The sequence below is a fragment of the Electrona antarctica genome (assembly GCF_951216825.1).
Source record: "Electrona antarctica genome assembly, chromosome: 7".
Taxonomy (NCBI): domain Eukaryota; kingdom Metazoa; phylum Chordata; class Actinopteri; order Myctophiformes; family Myctophidae; genus Electrona; species Electrona antarctica.
In genome coordinates, this window is record NC_136812.1 from 38544081 (window position 1) to 38570773 (window position 26693).

Consider the following 26693-nt stretch of genomic DNA (forward strand, 5'->3'; position numbering starts at 1 on the left):
GGTTAGCTGACACAGAAACTCAGTTGATCCAATAAACACATGTTTCTAATTATTTTGCTTTTTCAGAGATATGCTGCTACAGGGAGGCTCAGCAGTAGATGGCGCCATTGCAGCTCTTCTGTGCACATCTTTAGTGAATCCCCAGAGCATGGGGCTTGGGGGCGGCTCCATATTCACTATAAAGGATAAGACAGGTGGGTGTTAGCCTGGAACTCACCTATGCTTTTTATGGCATAGGCAGCTCCCGGCAGGATCCGCCGGGAGAAACTTATATTAATATTAATATTAATATTAATTCATATTAAATATATATATATATATTTGCGCGTTACAGACATTACACATTATATTAATCAACAACTGTGCTTGACTCCAAAGCCACCGCTCACTTCACATTATGGTGTGATTTTGTACTAATTTTACCCTTACCCAACACAGTGGACAGTATGGCAGCCATTTTGCTCTTACATCATAGCCTACGCGGTGAGTGTGAACTTGAAGTAAGAGCAAAACAGCTGCTGTAAGAATATGGTCAATTGCCATTTGTAATCATTAACTAGATTATCATATCTATATCTATTGCTATAGGTGCAGTAAAAGTCTTCAACTCCAGAGAGACTGTCCCACAGTCATTCAAGGCTAATCTGCTTAAAGATTGCCCGACCAGCATGACACTTACCACAGGTAGGAATAGTGGTTTGCTATACTCATAAATGAAAATGATGTATAAATATGCAAACATAAAATAAATGTATTTGTATAGTTCGTACATTTTGTCTATCTAAAAACACAATTGTCTACTGTAATTGTGGTTGCCAGTATATAATGGGAAGTGTTTAACAGACGTGTTGTCTTCAATAATGACAGATATACACACATTAGAAAGAAATATTGCCCTGCAGTTACTTAAGAAGGTAGAGCTTTATTAATCCCACAGGAAATTCGGTTTCTGCTTCACCAAGCTGATGACTGAGACACTTACAGAAAAGTGCTTACATATTAGGTCCCACCCCCTCATAAAAAGAAGAACATATAGTGTAATTTATATTGTAACGGGCAAGTGGAATAAATGCAGGCACACGTGTTAGGTGCTTGGCCCTAACATTATTGTGAATATAGTATATTTGAACTTTTTTCCCCTAGTTTATTTGTCAGAAATGTAAACAGCACGTGGTACAGTAAGACATTATGCTAAACATATAGGTTTGCAACAGCATGGTTGGAGTTGTGGAGAATGTCATCATATCCTTCATTTAAAGGCATATTTCTCTTTCAAATAAAATAAAATAAACATGAAAACCTTTTTCATTTATTTTTTATATATATATTTTTTTATTTGAAAGTTAAATATCCCTTTAAGAATCTTTTTTTCCAAGAGTGATCGGGGCAAGAGAGCAGTATGAAACACTATTACATAAACAATAAACAAACCATACAAAACAATACATCACACATACAAGTGAACACAATAGCCAGTTAAAATGCAAACCATGGATCAATAACTAATGGTTATTGATCCACCAGTTGCGGGAGTTGACTAATCTTTATTAGCTATTTAAATAGATCAATGTTCCCCCAGCGTGTTAACTTTAAGTAAAAGACAAGCTCTGACATCATGCTGAGTCTACAAGCCCTTGACCTTAATATTCACATGGTGGCCATATGTCTTACTTGGGGGGAAACCAAAGCCCCTTTGAGCAACTTTCCCTGTTGTTTATTATTACTCATAAAATTCCTACAAGGGTTCAATCGCTGTTCTCTGTCAAAAGCTTCAGAGGTTTGTTTCACAACCGTAGTTCCAGTCTCCAGAAACTAAAGCCATGGTTCACTGGCCGTCAGGACAACAGGCCTGTTGCCCTGACCTCTGCACTCACCAAGACCTCTGAGAGTCCTCCGCTGGTCAATCTCAGAGGCATCATTTGCTCAAATCCCTGAAGGTTGTCAAAGGGCACAGCTGGTCTGTGGATGCATCAAAATGGGACAGTCACAGTAACATGATTTATTATCAAGTGCCTTGACTGCCTGGAGAGCAGTTTTGTGGGGTTAAGTCCACAAACTTAAGTTTCTTAAGGGAGCACTTCACCCATGTTCAGGATCTATCTTCATATGATTGGTTCTTCTCACTAATGCTCGCTATAAGGTGGCACCATTCACATCTACTCACTGTGTCTCAGGAGGGCTGTGGACAGTTCACAAACCTTCCTATCAGTCAGTGACGACATCGGTAGGTTCGGTCATTTCAAACATGTCTAACTTGTTAATTAATTGCAAGAAAAAGGGCTTCTATTTCAGCCTGCTAATTTTCCAGGAAGAGAGAGGCTGTAGTTTCTATTTGCTTGGAAATCCCCATCCCTTATTGGTAGGGCACGTTTCTGAAATGTCCATAGCCCATCAATGAGACGTAACGCACCATCAAGGCTGACCATCAAAGATTGTCAAAGATAGTTGGTCATCATCAGTTTCAATCTGACGGGGCACCATACTATTACTGAACTGAATAAAAACAAAATAAAAAAATGAAACATTCTTAAACAATAAAATCATACTGAAACTAGTAAGCCCACTTGGGAATTGTACTGAATCTAAACAGAATTTAAAAGAAATGTAAAAACGAAAATAAAACTGAAAGTACAAATCTGTATATCATTGATCAGCACTGGACGAGAGAGAGAGAGAGAGAGAGAGAGAGAGAGAGAGTCTGACTGACTGACTGACCGATGCCTTGAACATGAATGGAAACACTTCCAATTGTAGTATATGATTTCTTTCTCTTTTCTCCGTTCTTTATTATGGCATGCACTATAGGCAGCCAGTGGATTGGTGTTCCTGGAGAGCTCCGGGGTTATGAGGAAGTTCATAAACGCTATGGGAAGCTGCGCTGGTCCCAGTTGTTTGAACCCACCATTAAGCTGGCCAGGGAGGGGTTCTCTATGCCACCCCTTTTGGCCGGCGTCCTGAAACATCGGCTAATAGAACCAGTTGTGAAGAACTCCTCTCTGTGGTAGAGTATTTCTCCATGTGTGATGATCTTGCATTTCATAATGTAATAGCAAAGTGCAAGTTTGCCAAAGCCTTTAAAAAGATGTTGACAAAGAAAGAAAGCCAGCTGTGATTAATTTGTCATTCAGGTCTCTATATGCAGCACACAAATGGCCCTATTAAGCAAGTGGAATCTAATTACATATAATTTTACAGTTTTTAAGACGTGGGGGCGGGTGCAATGTCATATTACAATTATGGGCCAGGTAAGAAGCGCTTTCGACACCCCGTGGTGTGAGCAAAACGGCCTTGAATTAGTCATGGGAGTGTTTAAGGGAGTTTTGAGGCTTACCCAATGAACATGTCCGTACTATTCTCTTTACGACACCAGCTGATGATGCGCCCTTTTCGGCAAGTGGTATTACATTTCTGCAGACTGGCACCATAGACATGACATGACTTTGTCACATTTGGGTTAATTATTCATATTGCACTGCATGCTGTCACCTTTATGCCTCCAAAGAACAGATCCACAAGCTGTCACAGCCATGATGTGCATAGCTTGTAGGCCTATGTCTCTATTTTGTTAAGTAACTTGCAGTTTTCACTGGAAAGTCATTACAGCGGCGCAGCCATATGCTAAGGGAGGGAGATATACGCACATCGTCACTTAATTTGTTTCTGTTCTAAGCATGAAAAACAGCTGTAAAAATCTTTATTCTAGTTCATTTGATTCATAAATGAATAACTAAGACTTTGAAATGGCACCTACCTATACCTTTCAGATCGGAATGGAACTGCGAGTAGATACGCAGCATTGGCTGGCAAATTGGCAATCCATGCGTAATGTTCCCAGAATCGTCTAACCCCCGAACATACAAGTTCGTTTGATATTGTTTAATTCGATAAAAATAGAACCATGTACCATACAGCGAATGAAAGCAAGATTCCTAAGGAATATGGGGATTTTTACATTTTAAAAAACGGTTGAGAAATGAGAGAACCATGAGTGTTTATAATATCAAATATTATAAGAATAATATGAAAGACAAACGGGCTGTGAAGAGCTCAGCTCACCATCCCGACAAGGAGGAAATATAGCCTATAGTGCATGCACGTATATGCACTGACTGTTGCACACACGCTCTTTATTTGTTTCTATTGAAAAACACCAGTAAAATAACGTTTATTTTATTTTATTTCATTCAAGTCACGACGAAGGAATGAGTTGAAATGCCATACGTGCGCCATGCGTATTGCTGCGGCCCCAATGTTATGGTCTTCGCTCGTAGCATATTATTGAAGAAGAATTGAGTCGGGTGTGATACAGCGTATGAAAGCAAACCTCCCAATGAGTATGGAGATGTTTTAATTTCTAAAAAAGGTTGAGAAATGAGCGATATGTGACCCTTTATAATCTCAACGAGAAAGCCAGAAAACTCGCTGTTGCCATGTGTCATAGAAACAAGTAAATAGGTCTATAAACATACTCCCAAAAGAATCGCATATAACAGGGGTCTACAACCTATTTTAAATGAAGTGCCATGTTTTTATTTTCTAGATAGTGAGTCTGCCATATCAAGATTCCTTTTAATGACACCACATTAAAATTTCCAGCATATTTTGATTGTCCACAAATATAAAGTTCTTCCTTCTTTTTACATATTTTCTTGCACATTGTTAGAATGATCATTATAAATATATATCCCCCTGCAGTCAGAGTTCATTGTTTTAATGAATGAATGTGATGCATTGTGAGCTGGTAGATCTGCTATTTTCAAAAGTAATCTTTGAAAAAAGTGACAATTGTGGAATATTTTTGAAAAATGTTATTGAAACATTTAAAAACACAAATCTGTCATGGGGGTCACTGGCTTAGTTGGGCAAATGCATTAATCTGTGGGTCCTTGACATGGGAATGTCGCTGTGTGAGGATCACTGGTTTAAACAACATTAGGAGAAAAGCCCAAATAAGCACTTTAGAAACAAGAAAAGCAACCACAACTACCAATATTTACAAGCATCTTTGCAGAAAAAGAAGCCGCTTATAATAAACAGACATGGCAACACTCCAGCAGCACTCCAGAGCCGCTCAAGTGTAAAATGAAACAGTGCTTTTTGCTTTTAAGACGTGGTCAGACCCAGGCGGAATCGGTATGCGCTGAGTGTTTTTAGGTCAAGGGGCTTAATAGCAAATTAGCGCAAAGCGAAAATAATTAACATATGGACACTCCCCCAATGCTAAATTATGCAGGAACGTGGTATTCCATATGAGTGAGCGCTCACCACGGCTTCCATAATACGAAAAGGCGCAGAGCGAGGGCGAAATCTGTATTACCGCATGGGTTTTTCGTCTTGCTTAATAGGGCTCTTTTAAAGTGTAGGTTTTTCCTGAAGTCTCGAAGCGATTTACATGAATGATTTCCACATACCTGAAGAACTTTTTAGATTCAAATCAAATGAGCTGTCTAGAAAACGTGGATGTAATGCATTTTAAAATATATTATAAACAGGTCCCTATATCACTGCCTTTCTAAAGAGACACAATGTGAGTGTCTTGTTGAGAGTAGCACATTTCACTACAGTAAATGGTCTGCATTTCTATAGTCAAAGTGCTTTACATTCACACACCGACAGCAGAGCAGAGGCAACCATGCACATAGTCATGTGCATTGTATTGCTGTTGCATGTGGATTCTGTTTATGGTTTATTTTCTATAATAAGTATTTTGCTCTCTGACTCTGTGGATGTTCTTTTCCAGTGAGTTGTTCTGTAACAAGAACAAGACGGTTATGAATGCACGGGATATTTTAAAGTTCCCTAAGCTGGCAGAAACCATGGAAACCATAGCAGAGCAAGGGGCTGATGCCTTCTACACTGGGAAGATAGGACTCGACTTGATCCAAGACATTAAAGAGGCAGGTGAGATGTCAGCAGGGTGCTATACTACTGATGTTTTGGGGGGGATCAATGCATCGGTTGACCGAATGGGACAGGTTTCTGTCCCATTGGGACAGGTTTCTGACATTTCTAGGAATGTCGAACTTGTCATCTCCTCACATTGGAGATCTCCGCCTACTGATACAATTCAATTCACTAATAGTCCACTTGCCTTGTGAACATTTTGAGTACCCTAAAGCTTTATGTTAGAAATGTTGAGTAGGCCTATGGGTCCCCAGCATTTAGAAACTGCCGGATGCTAACTTGCATATGTTGGGCCATTTTCATAATTAGCATAATAAGCTGGGGTACCCTTTACAACCTATATAAGGCAACATTTTCAAAATGTCTTTATGCTTTAAGTAGCATGTGACAACTAGGGGTTTTTCATGATTCTGAAACATACAAATCTGAATGAATCTTACTTATACGAGATTATACTATTATATGTCCTATGCCGATCAGTTGTATGGTCGGCATAGAGTTATCTAGTTATCTAGTTAGACTAGTTGAGCCCTATTAAGCAAGACGAAAAACCCATGCGGTAATACAGATTTCGCCCTCGCTCTGCGCCTTTTCGTATTATGGAAGCCGTGGTGAGCGCTCACTCATATGGAATACCACGTTCCTGCATAATTTAGCATTGGGGGAGTGTCCATATGTTAATTATTTTCGCTTTGCGCTAATTTGCTATTAAGCCCCTTGACCTAAAAACACTCAGCGCATACCGATTCCGCCTGGGTCTGACCACGTCTTAAAAGCAAAAAGCACTGTTTCATTTTACACTTGAGCGGCTCTGGAGTGCTGCTGGAGTGTTGCCATGTCTGTTTATTATAAGCGGCTTCTTTTTCTGCAAAGATGCTTGTAAATATTGGTAGTTGTGGTTGCTTTTCTTGTTTCTAAAGTGCTTATTTGGGCTTTTCTCCTAATGTTGTTTAAACCAGTGATCCTCACACAGCGACATTCCCATGTCAAGGACCCAAAGATTAATGCATTTGCCCAACTAAGCCAGTGACCCCCATGACAGATTTGTGTTTTTAAATGTTTCAATAACATTTTTCAAAAATATTCCACAATTGTCACTTTTTTCAAAGATTACTTTTGAAAATAGCAGATCTACCAGCTCACAATGCATCACATTCATTCATTAAAACAATGAACTCTGACTGCAGGGGGATATATATTTATAATGATCATTCTAACAATGTGCAAGAAAATATGTAAAAAGAAGGAAGAACTTTATATTTGTGGACAATCAAAATATGCTGGAAATTTTAATGTGGTGTCATTAAAAGGAATCTTGATATGGCAGACTCACTATCTAGAAAATAAAAACATGGCACTTCATTTAAAATAGGTTGTAGACCCCTGTTATATGCGATTCTTTTGGGAGTATGTTTATAGACCTATTTACTTGTTTCTATGACACATGGCAACAGCGAGTTTTCTGGCTTTCTCGTTGAGATTATAAAGGGTCATATATCGCTCATTTCTCAACCTTTTTTAGAAATTAAAACATCTCCATACTCATTGGGAGGTTTGCTTTCATACGCTGTATCACACCCGACTCAATTCTTCTTCAATAATATGCTACGAGCGAAGACCATAACATTGGGGCCGCAGCAATACGCATGGCGCACGTATGGCATTTCAACTCATTCCTTCGTCGTGACTCGAATGAAATAAAATAAAATAAACGTTATTTTACTGGTGTTTTTCAATAGAAACAAATAAAGAGCGTGTGTGCAACAGTCAGTGCATATACGTGCATGCACTATAGGCTATATTTCCTCCTTGTCGGGATGGTGAGCTGAGCTCTTCACAGCCCGTTTGTCTTTCATATTATTCTTATAATATTTGATATTATAAACACTCATGGTTCTCTCATTTCTCAACCGTTTTTTAAAATGTAAAAATCCCCATATTCCTTAGGAATCTTGCTTTCATTCGCTGTATGGTACATGGTTCTATTTTTATCGAATTAAACAATATCAAACGAACTTGTATGTTCGGGGGTTAGACGATTCTGGGAACATTACGCATGGATTGCCAATTTGCCAGCCAATGCTGCGTATCTACTCGCAGTTCCATTCCGATCTGAAAGGTATAGGTAGGTGCCATTTCAAAGTCTTAGTTATTCATTTATGAATCAAATGAACTAGAATAAAGATTTTTACAGCTGTTTTTCATGCTTAGAACAGAAACAAATTATGTGACGATGTGCGTATATCTCCCTCCCTTAGCATATGGCTGCGCCGCTGTAATGACTTTCCAATGAAAACTGCAAGTTACTTAACAAAATAGAGACATAGGCCTACAAGCTATGCACATCATGGCTGTGACAGCTTGTGGATCTGTTCTTTGGAGGCATAAAGGTGACAGCATGCAGTGCAATATGAATAATTAACCCAAATGTGACAAAGTCATGTCATGTCTATGGCGCCAGTCTGCAGAAATGTAATACCACTTGCCGAAAAGGGCGCATCATCAGCTGGTGTCGTAAAGAGAATAGTACGGACATGTTCATTGGGTAAGCCTCAAAACTCCCTTAAACACTCCCATGACTAATTCAAGGCCGTTTTGCTCACACCACGGGGTGTCGAAAGCGCTTCTTACCTGGCCCATAATTGTAATATGACATTGCACCCGCCCCCACGTCTTAAAAACTGTAAAATTATATGTAATTAGATTCCACTTGCTTAATAGGGCCCGTTATCTCTTATATGAGAAGACACGTCAACAGTTGGCATCTTACCTATTATTCCTCCTGATTTCTGCTAGGTGGGAGTATGACATTGGAGGATCTTAGTTCTTTCCGGGTTCGAATACAGGATGCATGGACAATTCCTTTGGAAAATGGCTTAATGCACATCCCTCCACCTCCTGCTGGGGGAGCCTTGCTCGCCTTCATTCTCAAGCTCATGGAAGGTCTGTTTAACTCTTCAATAGACCCTGCGTAGTCCAGTGACTGTGGCAATCACAGTGCAGAATGTTACACCTGATTGATTTTGATTGAATACTTTATTAGTCAAAAATGTAAATGGCACAGCGGTACAGTAAATCATTTAGGCTAAAAGGATAACACAAAACGTCCTAACCCACCAACTGCCTCTTCTACTATATTTGCTGTCCGTTTTATGAAGCATACTGTACAATGTTATTGTTCAAAGTTTTATTTGTAATCAGTCATTCTATTCCATTTATTTCAGTGACAGTATTGACAGTTGTCTGAAATCCTTTCACTTAGGGTTCCACCTATCACCAAAATCCTTAATTGGTGATGAGAAGATCCAAACATACCAGCGTTACATTGAGGCAGCTAAATTTGCTAACGGGCAAAGGAAGAGTATTTATGATCCTATCTTCAATTCTGGAAAGGTGCGGAACAGAAATGATTTACTTACACTTAACTTATTTCACATTACGTCTCTTATTAGTCTCAAGTAGCCAGGGGAAATTTAAATGCAATATATGGGCTATAACATGGGGGAAAACAGTATACTTAACAAGGCCCTTGCACTGCTTTAAACAACAATAGTTTCCTAATAATAATATATATCGTTTTTTCATTGATTGAATACTTTATTAACAGTTTGCATGGACAAGCATAGGGAAGTACAGTACAAGGTCTGCTAAAATGATAAACCCAAGAAAGCCCAAGAAATGTATGAATGAATGTCCCAAGAAGTATCTCTGATCATCATGGCTACGCAAGACTACATCTCTATTAGAAACAGTAAGATGACACAGTACTAGCTCATCCTGGCATTATGTATTCACAGAATGCAACTCGTTTGATTGATCCAGACTTCATTGACCACATCAGGACAATGATATCCACAGACCGTACACACGATGACTCGTACTACAATATACAGCCTTCCTCTGACCGTATGGGAACCACACATGTGTCTGTCCTGGCTGAGGATGGTTCCGCTGTGTCTGTCACAAGTACTATTAATCAAATGTGAGTTGAAAGCATCAGCTAAAGCAGGGGTCCACAACCTTTTTTGCACTGAGGACCCTTTCCATGTAGTCTATATATTTCCGCAGACAACCAGTTGGGAGGGATTTGGGTTGCAGATTGAAACGACCGAGATAGATATAAGCACTGAGGTCAGGTGGGCAAGTTTAGCATACTGAAACTGACTGTATGCAGTTTCAGTATGCTAAAAGTTCATGGGTGAACATCTGCAAACAATAGTACACATGGCCAGTAGTAGCTGCTCTGCTGTGAATCTATTTAAAGGTTCAATAGTTAACATTCAGCCACTAGATGATGCTCCTTCACAGCAAACTGTAGCAATCTTGCATTTGAAAACATTGTAATTTGATATATTTGAACAATATATTTAGTCTAAAAAAGTACCTTACCCACATGCACATAGATAGTGTGACCGTCAGGCATCAGCTTATAGAGCTAAACAAAAGCAATACTTTTATTCTGAACATTTCTTAAAAGCTCTGTGGATGTATTATTTCATAAACATCTTTTTTCAACACATTATACACATGAGAATATCATCTTTAATGTATTCAGTTACAAAATAATCAATTCTGATGCTTTCTAATATTACATTGTTATGTTATTTTATAGTTTTGGCTCCGCCATTTATTCTCCCAGAACTGGCATAATTCTGAACAATGAACTGGTTGACTTCTGTGGGAGAGCAGATGGCATGAGGGCAGGTAATGCCACAGCATTTTAAAATTGTCTTTTTATCGTTTTGTGTTTTTCTCCTTGTTTTTTGATGTAGGCGAATGTTTTTTCTTTTGCATTAGGCGAACAGCCACCTTCCTCAATGGCTCCAGTGATATTTGACTCGAGGACTGGAGAAACTCTTGTAATTGGAGGGTCCGGGGGAAGCATGATAACTACAGCAATGGCCTTGGTAAGTCAGTTATGTACCTAATTTAATATTCCTAATATATTACATTATAAAATGAATGAAAGTTAAGTACCGGTATTTAAAAAAGTATATTAAAGGTGTATGTAAAAAAAAAAAAAAAGCGCTTTACAAGATTAGTTCCGGAAACAGAGACAGACCTCTTATACACAGCTATAGTCTCCTGCAGAACCACAGTTTAAAATAATTACAAATACAGAATTATTTTAGATTTTAGATTATTTGATTGCCTCCTATTCAGTCTTTTTAAACATTTGCATTTCATGATTATGATAACAGTCTGATCACAATATCAATATCTGTGAGATGTATTTGTGAAACTCTTTTTTTTCTCCAGTCTATAATGAATCACCTGTGGTTGGGGATGAATCTTAAAGATTCCATTGATGACAGAATTGTATATGTTGATGCCAAAAACAACTTGAGGTTTGAGGATGGCTTTGATAAGGTAATCTGTTTTTATTATTATTATTATTTATTATTATTATTAACTGTCTAGCATTGGTGATTGGTGAATGACTTACAAATACATTGTAGCCTACTCTGGTTGTTTAATAAGATAAGATAAACCCAGATTATCCAGTTCAACTTGGTGCTAGGACCTTCTGGTCATCTTGTGTGTGTGTGTGTGTGTGTGTGTGTGTGTGTGTGTGTGTGCAAGCGTGTGCGCGCGCGTGTGTGTGTGTTTCTTCTTAGGTGGTGATAGAGGGGCTGAAAGCTCTTGGACACAAAGTGAAGGATTTGAATTACGCCTTCAATGTAGTCAATGCAGTTTCACGGAAAGGTGGCTGCATCACAGCGATATCAGATTCCAGGAAGTTGGGCCACGCAGCTGGATACTGACACCGAATTCGTGCAACAAGACTTCAAAGCATCTTTACGAACACTGATCACATGCAATATGTTCTATCATACAGCATCAAAGGCTGAAAGGTTTTGTGCTGTAGACCCAAGAGGCCATCATTATTCTGTAGGCCGGAGAGGCCATCATCTTTGTACTGGACCCTGCACTCAAGACTTATTTTATGTTAAGCCTTGTACAATGACATGTGCCTCACCAGAAACCTTGTATGTCCAAAACTGTTACTTTCCAGTGGTCACGTTACTTTCCAGTGGTCACAAGATCGTGTTGCGACACATAACACGTCAAAACATAGCAGATCTACAGTACAAACCTAATGCGTCGCATCACAACACATTGTGAGCTTGTAGATCTCCGCTACTTTTTCATGATACTTTACATAGTACAGTATGGAATTAATTTGTGAAAAATATGGAGATACAAGTCTTCTGCTCAACAGCGAGAAATATGTTGTTTGGAATAAAATGGCAGGCAGGCGGACGGATGGACGGACGGATGGCTGGACCAACATGGCTGATTGTTTTTAGTGCCGCTGGCAGGGCAGCTAGATATTTTTACTGGTTACTGTAGTACTACTTTGTGAATGAAATGTGAATGCTTTTATTGTCTTATTTTGTAGCTACTTTGGTTAATAACTCTTATGTACATTTTTCTGTTTGCATTATGTCAAAATTATTTTAAGATAATTCTACAGTTTTCACAAAGATTGATTTTGAGAATACATCCCTGGTATGAAGAAGACAATAAAATGTAAAATCCAGACATGTATTTATTGCGTGTGAGATTCAGTGCTTCACTAAATCAAAAACAACATACTAAACATGCCTTCCAATTTTCTCAAGTCATGATTAATTTTGTTTTTCAGAAAAATGCAGCAGTCTGCAAGGACCTTTAGGGCAGGCCATGGTTTGTGTTGTGTGTGACGTCAGACCAGAAATTGGTTAGGCTACATAAGGTGGTGTGTGGTGTAAATGCTTTCAGACACTGACTTCAACCAAACCATACGGGCAACATAGGTAAAGTGTGAAATCGTGAGAACTTGGAAGAACTTGGAGAGATAGAGGAGAGGAGTGCGAGATACCAAGACCCTTTGAAAGAGAACCCGTTGTTGTCAAGTGTGTCTGAACCCTACAAAAATGCGTGAGTGCATCTCCATCCACATTGGACAGGCTGGGGTCCAAGTTGGCAATGCCTGCTGGGAGCTCTATTGTCTGGAGCATGGGATCCAGCCCAATGGACAAATGCCCAGTGACAAGACCATTGGAGGAGGAGACGATTCTTTCAACACTTTCTTTGTTGAAACTGGGGCTGGAAAGTATGTACCAAGATTAGTTTTTGTAGATCTGGAGCCTACTGTCATTGATGAGGTGCGCACTGGGACCTACAGACAATTGTTCCATCCTGAGCAGTTGATCAGTGGCAAAGAGGATGCTGCCAACAACTATGCCCGTGGACACTACACCATTGGCAAGGAGGTCATTGACCTGGTGATGGATAGGATCCGCAAACTGACTGATCAGTGTACTGGTCTTCAGGGTTTCCTGATCTTCCGCAGCTTTGGAGGTGGAACTGGTGCTGGTTTCACCTCCTTGCTGATGGAACGCCTGTCTGTTGACTACGGCAACAAGTCCAAGCTGGAGTTCTCCATCTACCCAGCTCCTCAGGTGTCCACTGCAGTGGTGGAGCCTTACAACTCCATTCTGACCACCCACACCACCCTAGAGCACTCCGACTGTTCCTTCATGGTGGATAATGAGGCCATCTATGATATCTGCCGTAGGAACCTTGATATTGAGCGTCCTACCTACACCAACCTCAACAGGCTCATTGGTCAAGTTGTGTCCTCCATCACAGCCTCCCTTCGTTTTGATGGTGCTCTTAATGTTGATCTGACAGAGTTCCAGACCAACTTGGTGCCATATCCCCGTATCCATTTCCCCATGGTTTCCTATGCCCCTGTCATCTCTGCTGAGAAGGCTTATCACGAGCAGCTCACAGTCGCGGAAATCACCAATGCCTGCTTTGAACCGGTCAATCAGATGGTAAAATGTGACCCTCGCCACGGCAAGTACATGGCCTGCTGCCTTCTATTCCGTGGTGATGTGGTGCCCAAAGATGTCAATGCTTCCATCAGCACCATCAAGGCAAACCGTAAAATTATGTTTGTTGACTGGTGCCCAACTGGTTTCAAAGTTGGCATCAACTACCAGCCTCCCACCATAGTACCTGGTGGAGATCTGGCCAAGGTCCAGAGGGCTGTGTGCATGTTGAGCAACACCACTGCTATTGCCGAGGCCTGGGCTCGGCTTGACCACAAGTTTGATCTGATGTACGCCAAGCGTGCTTTTGTGCATTGGTACGTAGGTGAGGGTATGGAGGAAGGAGAGTTCTCTGAGGCCAGAGAGGACATGGCAGCCCTAGAGAAGGATTATGAGGAAGTTGGAATGGACTCCACTGAGGGTGATGTAGAGGATGAAGGAGAAGAGGATTAGTCATTTAAAAGGACTTCGTATTGATAGACCCTGAATGGGAAATTGTGCATTACTGTAGCGCATTCTTCAAAGCGCTTTGCAATGTTCATAATTCAGTATGAAGCAAAAAAAACTAAACTAAAACTAAACTAAATATTTCACAGTTTCATTCACCATGCATCAACCTTACATTTTGAATGCAACGGAGGTTAAAGCATGAAAAAATCTGGACTGATCCAGTGTTTTTGGGAATGAATGAGTAAACAAATAAATAAACAAACCAAACATCAAAATAATGTGAGTTGCTCTACTAGAGCCAGCCCACTAAATATTTACAAAAAAACAAATCAAAAGGGGGTCCGTGCCCCCAAGAGGTCCTCAGAGTCACTGCATGGCTGCTAAATCATTGTTTCGGGAACATAAAACTATCTATATATCTGTATAGGTGTGTGTGTGTGTGTGTGTGTGTGTGTGTGTGTGTGTGTGTGTGTGTGTGTGTGTGTGTGTGTGTGTGTGTGTTCCCAAACATGAATCATAGAAAAAATAATAAATAAAATGAACAGACTCAGTCATTTCCCCTTAAAAGGTTTTTGCTGAATTGTCAGAAGTTAAGGACTTATTCATGAAAACTCAAACTATCTTTTGCCAAGATAAGAAGAGGCCTTTACAAACACATCTCTTCTATTCTCTGTTCTGCTGTGGGAGAAGGAGAACACACTGCTCTACTTTGCCATCTTAGGTTTGATGACTTTCATGCGGAACAGTGTTGAACAGTTATGAATATTCTGGAGTCTTTCCATTCTAAAGAAAAAGAAAAAAAGAAAAGAAAATCACACAGCTACCTTCAAAATTCAGTGATGATGTCTCAAAATGTGCATATTTTGTAGAAATCATTTTTGATCTGAACAAACACCCCAAAAAATCCCCCTAATATCAATTACTCACCCTATGAAGCCTTAAATTCAAGATTTTTTGTCACATTCCTGATCCAATATGGTAATATTTATTTTTAATTAATTTAATTAATTGAAATAATTGATAAACTCCAAAACAGCTTTCATTGTAATCAGTGGGATGCGATGCCTATTTCTGATAAGTGATCATTTTAAATATAGTATTACTCTTGTTAAGACTTTCCTTCAATTAATTAGATTATTAAATAAACAATAATAATAATAATAATAAATAAAAATAGGAGAACAAACACTCAGGAGGACAAGTGTGCACTTTTTCTTTTTTTTTAACCCCCCAATTTAGTCATTATGCCAATTAATTGATTCCTTATCTGCATTGTCACTGCTGTTGTATCCTACTGGCTCATATGCCAGTGAGGAGCCCCCACCGGGAGGACAAAGCCTCTATCCTTCTCCTCCCACAGCCCGCCCAACACTCCGTGCTGACAGGTGCCGGCCCAGCCTGTAGGAGTACGTGCAGTGACAAATATGACCCATGCACTCCTCCGAATGAACTCAGGGCAATTGTATAGATGCTTAACGAAGTTGAATGCAATGCGGTGGATGCGAATGCCCAAACTCCACAGTGGTGGGCACTGGGCAGCTACTTATACCACTGTGCCACCCAAGTGCCTGTGTGTGTGCTTTTCCAAGAATAGAATTTTGGTATTAATCAATTCATTTGGTTGGTTTTCATATGTATGACAAATATACCTGACAATACCTATACCGAGAAACAGACAAAGTCTACGTAGTACGTACTGTATGTGCAGCAGATTTTGCCAGCTTGTCTATCAGGACTCACACACCTATGCAAGTTGGTGTCATTAAGCAACGGTTTGTGTTGTGTGTGATGTCAGAGACCACAACTCGGTCAACCTACATAAGGTCTGTTGTAGCATGAAAATAGACATTAATTTGAGTTCTACCACAATAGGTTAATATAGAGCAAGGGTGAGGAGAGATATTACATTAGGAGACAGACAAGCAAGCACCTGACAATTTCATACAAGTATGCGTGAGTGCATCTCCATCCACGTCGGACAGGCCGGTGTCCAAGTCGGTAATGCCTGTTGGGAGCTACATTGCCTGGAGCATGGGATCCAGCCCAATGGGCAAATGCCCAGTGACAAGACCATTGGAGGAGGAGACGATTCTTTCAACACTTTCTTTTACGAGACTGGGGCTGGGAAGTATGTCCCCAGGGCTGTTTTCTTAGACCTGGAGCCCACTGTCATTGATGAGGTACGCACTGGGACCTACAAAGAGTTGTTCCATCCTGAGCAGCTGATAACTGGCAAAGAGGATGCTGCCAACAACTATGCCCGTGGACACTACACCATTGGAAAGGAGGTCATTGACCTGGTGTCAGACAGGATCCGTCTTATTGCTGATGGGTGTACTGGTCTTCAGGGTTTCCTGATCTTCCGCAGCTTTGGAGGTGGAACTGGATCTGGTTTCACCTCCTTGCTGATGGAGCGTATGTCTGTTGACTACGGCAAGAAATCCAAGCTCGAGTTCTCCATCTATCCAGCTCCTCAGCTGTCCACTGCAGTGGTGGAGCCTTACAACTCCATTCTGACCACCCACACCACCCTAGAGCACTCTGACTGCACTGTCATGCTGGATAATGAGGCCATCTATGATATCTGCCGTAGGAACCTTGATATTGAGAATCCTACCTACACCAACCTCAACAGGCTCATTGGTCAAGTCGTGTCTTCCATCACAGCTGCCCTTCGTTTTGATGGATCTCTTAATGTTGATCTGACAGAGTTCCAGACCAACTTGGTGCCATATCCCCGTATCCATTTCCCCATGGTTTCCTATGCCCCTGTCATCTCTGCCGAGAAGGCTTATCACGAGCAGCTCACAGTTGCAGAAATCACAAATGCCTGCTTTGAGCCAATCAATCAGATGGTAAAATGTGACCCTCGCCACGGTAAGTACATGGCCTGCTGCATGCTATACCGTGGTGATGTGGTGCCCAAAGATGTCAATGCTGCCATCAGCACCATCAAGGGCAACCGTAAAATTCTGTTTGTTGACTGGTGCCCAACTGGTTTCAAAGTTGGCATCAACTACCAACCCCCCACTGTAGTACCTGGTGGAGATCTGGCCAAGGTCCAGAGGTCTGTGTGCATGTTGAGCAACACCACTGCTATTGCCGAGGCCTGGGCTCGGCTTGACCACAAGTTTGATCTGATGTACGCCAAGCGTGCTTTTGTGCATTGGTACGTAGGTGAGGGTATGGAGGAAGGAGAGTTCTCTGAGGCCAGAGAGGACATGGCAGCCCTAGAGAAGGATTTTGAGGAAGTTGGACTTGAGTCCATCGATGTTGGAGAAGATGATGAAGGAGAAGGAGACGAGACTTAAAGTCAAATTAGTAAATGACTTCCTATTGATAGACCGATTATGAGAGGTGACAGACCACCAGTTAAGCAGGCAAAGACCTGCAGTTAATTTCTCTGTCATTGCTCTGCCCAGGATCCCTTGCATATATTACAAGTTAATATGTACGTGTGTGTGCATATATAACTCAGTTTATGGTGTTATTTGCCTCTCCATGACTTTCCAGTATAATAAAGTTAGAAAAGGTTAATATTTCAAAATGTATAACAATTCACAAAGTTTGTACTGATTAAATTAATAAAAGTAAATAATAATATTATAATAAATAGTGGAAACAAAATATGAATGGTCTCTCTCAGAGTCAGTCCACTAAATATTTACAAAAAACAAACGATAACAGAATGTTGTTCGTATCGTTTAGTCAAAGTAATATCTATACCTACAGTAGGTAACATTTTAAATTATATTTGATTATACTCTTTTTTATTTTATATTGTTAATTAATAACAGAATATACCCAACACAATAAGGTATGTTTGTAACCTCTTTTAGAGAGGCCCTCTATAAGAGTCCGTCAAAAGGACAATAACAAACTATAAGTATATATACCCATAGTATATAACTCAGTTTTAGTTTTTTGTTAGTTTTTTTTAGTCTTACTTGATAACCCCTTTTAATAATATATTTGGCTTACTTATACCGAGCTGGCCTTTTATTATCATTATCATTTTTTTATTATTATTGGATGGATTGTTACAGGCACATAATGGTCTTATGGATGTCATCCTTCCCCTTGTCGTGCAGGCTGGTATTTATTATTTCTAGACCTCACTTTATCCTGCCACGTCATTTCTGTTCTTTACAGACTAGATTGTCACATCTTCAGTTAAATGGGCCCCGATCAGGCACTTTTATCTGTGTACATCAATGGCAAAGCTGTCATTCGTATCACTATTTTGTTATTTTTCTGCCTCAATACAGTGCTTTAGTCATGGGGTATGAGAGGCCTGGTTAATTTGATAGCATTCTTTTTATATACTCCATTATCTGTTTATTCTATCTGTTGCGATCAACAGATGTTAATATTGTTGCCATATTCATTTTTCAATCATAATTTAAAATATATGCTATACAGAGGGAGCTAGGGGTTCATGGGTGTTTGGGTAGCATCACATTTTTCTTCCTAGTGGGAATGACATGTCTTGCTTAGGCTTGTACCTCCTTTATGGAGGTAATGCCAGGTTGAGGGTGAAGACGTGAATGTTTTTTTTTGAGCGACGCTAGCCCCTCCTATATACAGCTTTTGACCCCACACATCTCAATATTTGCCATTGACAATGAAAGGAGAAATTAGGTCAAATGTCCGCCAAATATGATGTAAATTTGTGGCAACAGGCAACAGGCATTCTGATTGTCCAGTATGAGATGGTGCATGATGATGTACCATAATAAGAGCGTCTGAGTGCCCCTCACTTCACACAGGTGTGATTTTTTTTATCGTGACCCTCGCCACGGTAAGTACATGGCCTGCTGCATGCTATACCGTGGTGATGTGGTGCCCAAAGATGTCAATGCTGCCATCAGCACCATCAAGGGCAACCGTAAAATTCTGTTTGTTGACTGGTGCCCAACTGGTTTCAAAGTTGGCATCAACTACCAACCCCCCACTGTAGTACCTGGTGGAGATCTGGCCAAGGTCCAGAGGGCTGTGTGCATGTTGAGCAACACCACTGCTATTGCCGAGGCCTGGGCTCGGCTTGACCACAAGTTTGATCTGATGTACGCCAAGCGTGCTTTTGTGCATTGGTACGTAGGTGAGGGTATGGAGGAAGGAGAGTTATCTGAGGCCAGAGAGGACATGGCAGCCCTAGAGAAGGATTATGAGGAAGTTGGACTTGAATCCATCGATGTTGGAGAAGATGATGAAGGAGAAGGAGACGAGACTTAAAGTCAAATTAGTAAATGACTTCCTATTGATAGACCGATTATGAGAGGTGACAGACCACCAGTTAAGCAGGCAAAGACCAGTTAATTTCTCTCTCATTGCTCTGCCCAGGATCCCTTGCATATATTGCAAGTTAATATGTACGTGTGTGTGCATATATAACTCAGTTTATGGTGTTATTTGCCTCTCCATGACTCCAGTATAATAAAGTTAGAAAAGGTTAATATTTCAAAATGTACAACAATTCACAAAGTTTGATTGCAACCTAGGTGAAAGTATAAAGGAGTTAGAATAAATTAATAAAAGTAAATAATAATATTATAATAAATAGTGGAAACAAAATATGAATGGTCTCTCTCAGAGTCAGTCCACTAAATATTTACAAAAAACAAACGATAACAGAATGTTGTTCGTATCGTTTAGTCAAAGTAATATCTATACCTACAGTAGGTAACATTTTAAATTATATTTGATTATACTCTTTTTTATTTTATATTGTTAATTAATAACAGAATATACCCAACACAATAAGGTATGTTTGTAACCTCTTTTAGAGAGGCCCTCTATAAGAGTCCCTCAAAAGGACAATAACAAACTATACAGTATATATACCCATAGTATATAACTCAGTTTTTGTTTTTTGTTAGTTTTTTTTAGTCTTAGTTGATAACCCCTTTTAATAATATATTTGGCTTACCTATACTGAGCTGGCCTTTTATTATCATCATTATCATTTTATTATTATTATTATTATTTGCTTTTAAATGGATTGTTACAGGCACATAATGGTCTTATGGATGTCATCCTTCCCCTTGTCGTGCAGGCTGGTATTTATTATTTATAGACCTCACTTTATCCTGCCATGTCATTTCTGTTCTTTACAGACTAGATTGTCACATCTTCAGGTAAATGGGATTATCGTCAGCAGCAGACAGCGAGGCGATGTAACGGACAGCAGCAGAGAGGCAGCAACAGCAGCACAAGTTGCACAACAGCACAGCCAGGATCGAGGCAAATAAGCAGGTATAGGCAGAGAAGTTTAAATCGCCCGCCCTGATCAGGTAGTGCATGTGACTGGTCACCTGATCAGGTAGTGCATGTGACTGGTCACCTGATCAGGTAGTGCATGTGACTGGTCACCTGATCAGGTAGTGCATGTGACTGGTCACCTGATCAGGTAGTGCATGTGACTGGTCACCTGATCAGGTAGTGCATGTGACGGGTCACCTGATCAGGTAGGCGTGCTGCCTTCAAGGACAGTCTAAGAAGGATAAGACGCGAAGACCGTACGGGCGACGCCATGTTGCTTTGGAAGGAAAGAAACATGCGCAGTTGAGACCAAGGAAGCTGAACGCGGAAGTGTTGGCTGCATATAGCCCATTGCGCATGTTTCTTTCCTTCCAAAGCAACATGGCGTCGCCCGTACGGTCTTCGCGTCTTATCCTTCTTAGACTGTCCTTGGCTGCCTTGAGCTTGAGTTGTCTGCCTGAACTAGCTATAAATGCAGGATATGCATCATTATTATTTAACAGATAATATTAGCATTTTTGATTGATTGATTGATTGATTTATTAACAGTTTGCAGAATTACAGTACATTTCAAGTACAACTCAATACAAAAACTGTTAACTGTGAGTGGACGACACCATAAAGCATTACACTTGTTTACAATAGGTCCACCATTTTCAATTCATCAATAGCATTGTTAGTTATACTTAGTTTTTTTTATATGCACTATGAGTGAAATGGGAATTTTGCAGATAGAAAATGTGCATTCCCTGCAGTTTTTTGTTATCCTTTTGTCATGGAGATGAAAGCAACTGAATATGTATTTGAATGGAAAGATTGTAAATTTTTAAATGTTTATTGACAAGATACAAAAACAAAGAAATATGATGGAGAAAGAAAAAGGTTGCCTGTCTCTTTTCCCCTACCGCACTCTCCCTACTAAATTCTGATTAAAAAGTAATACAGTATCTTGGCCAAATTATTGGCAAACTGTCTAGACAATACCCTGAATCAAGTAATTAATTTTGATCAAACAAACAGACTTTATGAGGAGTGGACACCTTTTCTTCAATATTAGGCGTCTGATTAACATTTTATACTCACCGCCTTCTGAGGAATGCGAGAGGTGGTGGTCTCACTAGACTTGGATAAAGCTTTTGACCACGTCAAGTATAAGACTATCTCACAAGTCTACTGGAGATCTTTGATTTCTGTCCTGGACTCCTGGATTGAAATCCTCTATTTAGTCCCAATTGACCTTTTGCAGACCACGTCCATCTTGCCATTGACAGCCCATTCATCCAAACAGAATTAAATTGTATTAAAAAGTGTTTGTTTCATAGAAATCCACAGTAGATATGTTATGAGCCTACTTCCTGTCAAGACGATCCTTGCAGGTGATTTCTTTTCTAAGTGTTGGAGTTTGCACATAATGCAGGAGGCAGCAAGACGTTGCTTTACTGATAACGAGCACTTCCAAACTCTGACACTTAGAAAAATAATCATCTGCAAGGAATTTCTTTTTTTTATAAACTTTATTTTACAGTTTTTCATATGACATGTACACATACAAAATACAATAAAAAACATACAAACATACTGTATATACCCCCCTGAGCCTAAGGGCCTAAGGGCCGCCCTTAGGCCGCCCTTAGGCTCAAAAAACAAAAACAGAACAAAGAAAGTGGTGGAACAAAGCAGTGAGATACAGGTCAAAACAAGTTAAGACAGGGACATCTACATTTTCAGACAACAGTACCCTAGTCAGACATAGTCCGGAACAGTTTAATGAAAGGAAAAGTCTTCGACAAAATCTACAAAGGGACTTCAAGCCAGGACAACGTTTTTTTGGGCTCTGTCCACTCTATACCTGAGGCAGGAATGATAGAACTTCTTTTAGCCATTGTTGAAAAGAAGGTGCCTTATCCAATTTCCAATTAAGGAGGATTAGGCTACGGGATAATTGGGAGGCAATTGCCAAAGTATTTGCTTGTGGAGATGTGTTTGTACAGCTTGGGGGAATTATGCCAGAAATGATGGTGTGGAAAGAAGGGGTTATTACTGTTCCACAGTCCACACATATGAGAGAATACGTCAAATATTACTGCACGCAACATTCTGGTGTAGCACCCGTCAAGAGACAAGCAGGGTTGGCTTCAGGGTCCAGCATTCACTGCTGTATAGAAGAACAGACTCCACCGTTGCGTAGAAGAAGCTGAGTTTGATTTGACGGGGGTGGTTGGAGTACACTGGTCATGCCATTCAGGGCCCTCCATGCAAGTGCCTTCCTCACTTTGAGGTCTTGCTCGGTTGAGTTGACCCATGAGCCCAGGTACTTGAAGTCCTTGACTTCCTTCAGCACAGTGTCTCCTGTTGTAGTCAGAGGTGGATGTTCCGGTGAGATGTTATAGGTGATAACCTCAGGAGTTCCTGCATGTGCTTATTCCACGTTGTCGGAGAGCAGGCTGATGTCGTCCGCATAGTCCAAGTCTGTCAGGACTGGGCCATAGGCCTTAAAGGGGCATTCCACTAATTTTCAACATTTTACTATGTCATTAATATACCTTAGAGCTGTTGTGTGGAAATAATACAAAAAAAAAGTCCCCCCACTCTGTGTTTCCTAGAACTGGAGATCTGAAAAAAATCATTAACATGGTGAAACACATCTTGATGATGTCATCAAGATGTGTTTCACCATGTTAATGATTTTTGAGTGGTGTAAACCACTCCTACAACTGGCTTTGTTAGTCTGTCTGTCTGTGCAGAAAAAATGAGCATGGTTGCTACGGTCACCCAGTTCACCCGGGTGTGATTTCATTACGTCAGACATTACGTCAGACCACAGCTGATCAGGCTATATAAGACCTTACACCACTCAGTTCACACGGGTGTGATTTTTTTCATACTTACAGTTCTAGGAAACACAGCATAAAATGTTGAAAATGGGTGGTTTTCCCCTTTAAGGACCTTCACCATCGTGCCTGTGGATCGAGTCAAATGCCTTTTTGAAGTAGATGAAACAGTACAACAGTCAAGTTGTCCTTTTTCACCTACTCTCTTTTTCACCTACTCTATCATTCTCCTTATAGTGCCAATATCTGTGCTATGGTAGTTCTCTCCTCTCAAAAGCCATTTTGGTTCTCCCTCAGGTGAGGGACGATTGCCCTTGCAATTGAACCACTAGCAATTAAACTTTGTCTATTATTTATTTTCAGGAATTCATCATGGTGGGATGGTGCAAAAAGTATGCTGATGACATTTTTAAGGGGCGCTAGCCCCTTCTATAAACAGCTTTTGTCCCCACACGTCTCAAGATTTGCCATTGACAATGAAAGGGGAATTCCGCTCAAATGTCTGCTAAATCTTGTTCCTGCCCGTCTCAATATTTGCCATTGACAATGAACGGAGAAATTACATCAGAATTCCGCTAAATATGACGTAAATTAAACATCAAAACATTAAACGCCATTGACACAAGGGAAAATATACGTCATGTAAACGAGCAACAGCCAACCAATCACAGACAACAGGCATTCTGATTGGCCAGTATGAGATGATTCATGATGATGTATGATGATAAGAGCTGATAATTCCGCTAAATAGGCCTATGACGTAAATTAAACATCAAAACATTAAACGCAAATCGGCTAACCAATCACATGTTGGTGGGAGCGCTTGGCCAATAATGGCCCACCTTATGTACCTTATGTAGCAATCAACTGACTGTGCAAATCAGCATTGTCTGGCAATGGTTTGTGTTGTGTATGACATCGGACAACAGCTCAATCAGTCTACATAATGTGCACAGCAACCTCACTATCATCACATCACTAAATGTAGAGGAACAATCAGCCATAGAGTCAAGGAAACAACACAGAGATATATTAGGTGACATAGTGATCGAGAGACCGAGACAGAAGAGACTGAGACTGACGGACAGAAAGAACCCAGTTGGAAGAGGATCTGTACCGGTCAAGCGTGACCGAATCATACAAAGATGCGTGAGTGCATCTCCATCCACATCGGACAGGCTGGTGTCCAAGTTGGCAATGCCTGCTGGGAGCTCTATTGTCTGGAGCATGGGATCCAGCCCAATGGACAAATGCCCACTGACAAGACCATTGGAGGAGGAGACGATTCTTTCAACACTTTCTTCATTGAGACTGGGGCTGGAAAATACGTCCCCAGATCTGTTTTTGTAGATCTGGAGCCTACTGTCATTGATGAGGTGCGCAGTGGGACCTACAGACAATTGTTTCATCCTGAGCAGTTGATCAGTGGCAAAGAGGATGCTGCCAACAACTATGCTCGTGGACACTACACCACTGGCAAGGAGATCATTGACCTGGTGTCGGACAGGATCCGCAAACTGTCTGATCAGTGTACTGGTCTTCAGGGTTTCCTGATCTTCCGCAGTTTTGGAGGTGGAACTGGTGCTGGTTTCACCTCCTTGCTGATGGAACGCCTGTCTGTTGACTACGGCAAGAAGTCCAAGCTGGAGTTCTCCATCTACCCAGCTCCTCAGGTGTCCACTGCAGTGGTGGAGCCTTACAACTCCATTCTGACCACCCACACCACCTTAGAGCACTCCGACTGTTCCTTCATGGTGGATAATGAGGCCATCTATGATATCTGCCGTAGGAACCTTGATATTGAGCGTCCTACCTACACCAACCTCAATAGGCTTGTTAGTCAGGTTGTGTCCTCCATTACAGCCTCTCTTCGTTTTGATGGTGCTCTTAATGTTGATCTGACAGAGTTCCAGACCAACTTGGTGCCATATCCCCGTATCCATTTCCCCATGGTTTCCTATGCCCCTGTCATCTCTGCTGAGAAGGCTTATCACGAGCAGCTCACAGTTGCAGAAATCACCAATGCCTGCTTTGAACCGGTCAATCAGATGGTAAAATGTGACCCTCGCCACGGCAAGTACATGGCCTGCTGCCTTCTATACCGTGGTGATGTGGTGCCCAAAGATGTCAATGCTGCCATCAGCACCATCAAGGCAAACCGTAAAATCCAGTTTGTTGACTGGTGCCCAACTGGTTTCAAAGTTGGCATCAACTACCAGCCCCCCACCGTAGTACCTGGTGGAGATCTGGCCAAGGTCCAGAGGGCTGTGTGCATGTTGAGCAACACCACTGCTATTGCCGAGGCCTGGGCTCGGCTTGACCACAAGTTTGATCTGATGTACGCCAAGCGTGCTTTTGTGCATTGGTACGTAGGTGAGGGTATGGAGGAGGGAGAGTTCTCTGAGGCCAGAGAGGACATGGCAGCCCTAGAGAAGGATTATGAGGAAGTTGGAATGGACTCCCAAGAGGGTGATGGAGAGAATGATGGAGAAGAGGATTAAGACATTTTAGCTGTAAAATAGAATTACTTCCTATTGACAGACCCGCCTAGATCATTATGTTACACCAGTTCCTGACAGCTAGTGAGTAAGCGAACTGGCACCAGAACTGTGCGCAAAACTGTCCCCACATAAAAGTGTCACCTGGCATATACGTATGAGACTAGTCCAACCATTCAAATGAACTAGCAAGTTTAAACAACAAATGAGTACGTCTACATCTAATTGATAAATGTAACTAATGAGAGTAGAGGGAATACCTCTGCTTCATCATGCAACAACGCGGGTGTTCCCACACACATACACAGCTATCTCCTTTAAATATGTGAGATACAGTAAGTACAGTATAAGTGCATCAGAAGCTATACAGTAAGTGAGGTCACAGTTAAACAAGATACTGTGTTGTCCCCACTCTTAATAAAGATGTTGTATAAATTTCCCATCATCCATATCTATATTCCAGGAACATATGCCCAAAGCAGTGTGCATATCTCAACCAATAAAAACAGTTTGGGATGGAGAACACAGCCACAAAAACTCACTCAACTAGAGAAGATGGATCTTACCTAAAATACATAAATGCAGTACTAATTGTGCATAGGAAAAAATGCATAATGTACATTAAATTCCAACCAAACATAACATACTGTCTTATTGTATCTGAAAAAGAATCAAGATGGGTTTAGCCACTAACTCTAACAAGCAGTGAAATATTTGTGGCATAAACTATTAACAAGTGCAATACAATATAAAACAATAATAATTATTATAATAAGATAATACTGGACTGTATTGAAATAAAATAAAAAACAAAATAAAAATAAGAAATACAAATTTAAAAATGTAAAACAAAAAAGATAATACACATAACCCCTCTTTAAAAACATCTTAGCAGCAATCGGGATGTGCATTGTGTAATGTGCAGA

The 26693-nt window shown here is 40.6% G+C and overlaps 5 protein-coding genes across 5 annotated transcripts in view; all 5 read left to right on the plus strand.

Moving 5' to 3' along the window:
* Positions 1–12329, plus strand: part of ggt5b (gamma-glutamyltransferase 5b) — a 38135-nt gene extending 25806 nt beyond the window's left edge. Inside the window, exons 2-12 of the mRNA XM_079505236.1 lie at positions 67–194; positions 589–684; positions 2806–3001; positions 5741–5901; positions 8701–8847; positions 9167–9297; positions 9702–9886; positions 10517–10608; positions 10702–10811; positions 11164–11274; positions 11523–12329. Of these exons, the coding sequence (XP_079361362.1) occupies positions 67–194; positions 589–684; positions 2806–3001; positions 5741–5901; positions 8701–8847; positions 9167–9297; positions 9702–9886; positions 10517–10608; positions 10702–10811; positions 11164–11274; positions 11523–11669 (1504 nt within the window). The 3' untranslated portion in view covers positions 11670–12329. The remainder of the gene's footprint in view (positions 1–66; positions 195–588; positions 685–2805; positions 3002–5740; positions 5902–8700; positions 8848–9166; positions 9298–9701; positions 9887–10516; positions 10609–10701; positions 10812–11163; positions 11275–11522) is intronic.
* Positions 12330–12824: 495 nt separating this feature from the next.
* LOC306926228 (tubulin alpha-1A chain-like) lies at positions 12825–14180 on the plus strand (the record flags this gene model as incomplete). The annotated part of the gene is made up of 1 exon (XM_079505491.1): positions 12825–14180. The coding sequence occupies one exon, from the start codon at positions 12825–12827 to the stop codon at positions 14178–14180; it is 1356 nt and encodes a 451-aa protein (XP_079361617.1).
* A 1946-nt stretch (positions 14181–16126) lies between these two features.
* LOC306926229 (tubulin alpha-1D chain-like) lies at positions 16127–17488 on the plus strand (the record flags this gene model as incomplete). The annotated part of the gene is made up of 1 exon (XM_079505492.1): positions 16127–17488. One exon carries the CDS (start codon positions 16127–16129, stop codon positions 17486–17488), a length of 1362 nt encoding a protein of 453 aa, XP_079361618.1.
* Positions 17489–18986: 1498 nt separating this feature from the next.
* Positions 18987–19412, plus strand: LOC306926230 (tubulin alpha chain; the record flags this gene model as incomplete). Its single annotated transcript, XM_079505493.1, has 1 exon — positions 18987–19412. One exon carries the CDS (start codon positions 18987–18989, stop codon positions 19410–19412), a length of 426 nt encoding a protein of 141 aa, XP_079361619.1.
* Positions 19413–24414: 5002 nt separating this feature from the next.
* Positions 24415–25770, plus strand: LOC306926231 (tubulin alpha-1B chain-like; the record flags this gene model as incomplete). Its single annotated transcript, XM_079505494.1, has 1 exon — positions 24415–25770. The coding sequence occupies one exon, from the start codon at positions 24415–24417 to the stop codon at positions 25768–25770; it is 1356 nt and encodes a 451-aa protein (XP_079361620.1).
* Positions 25771–26693: the final 923 nt, after the last annotated feature.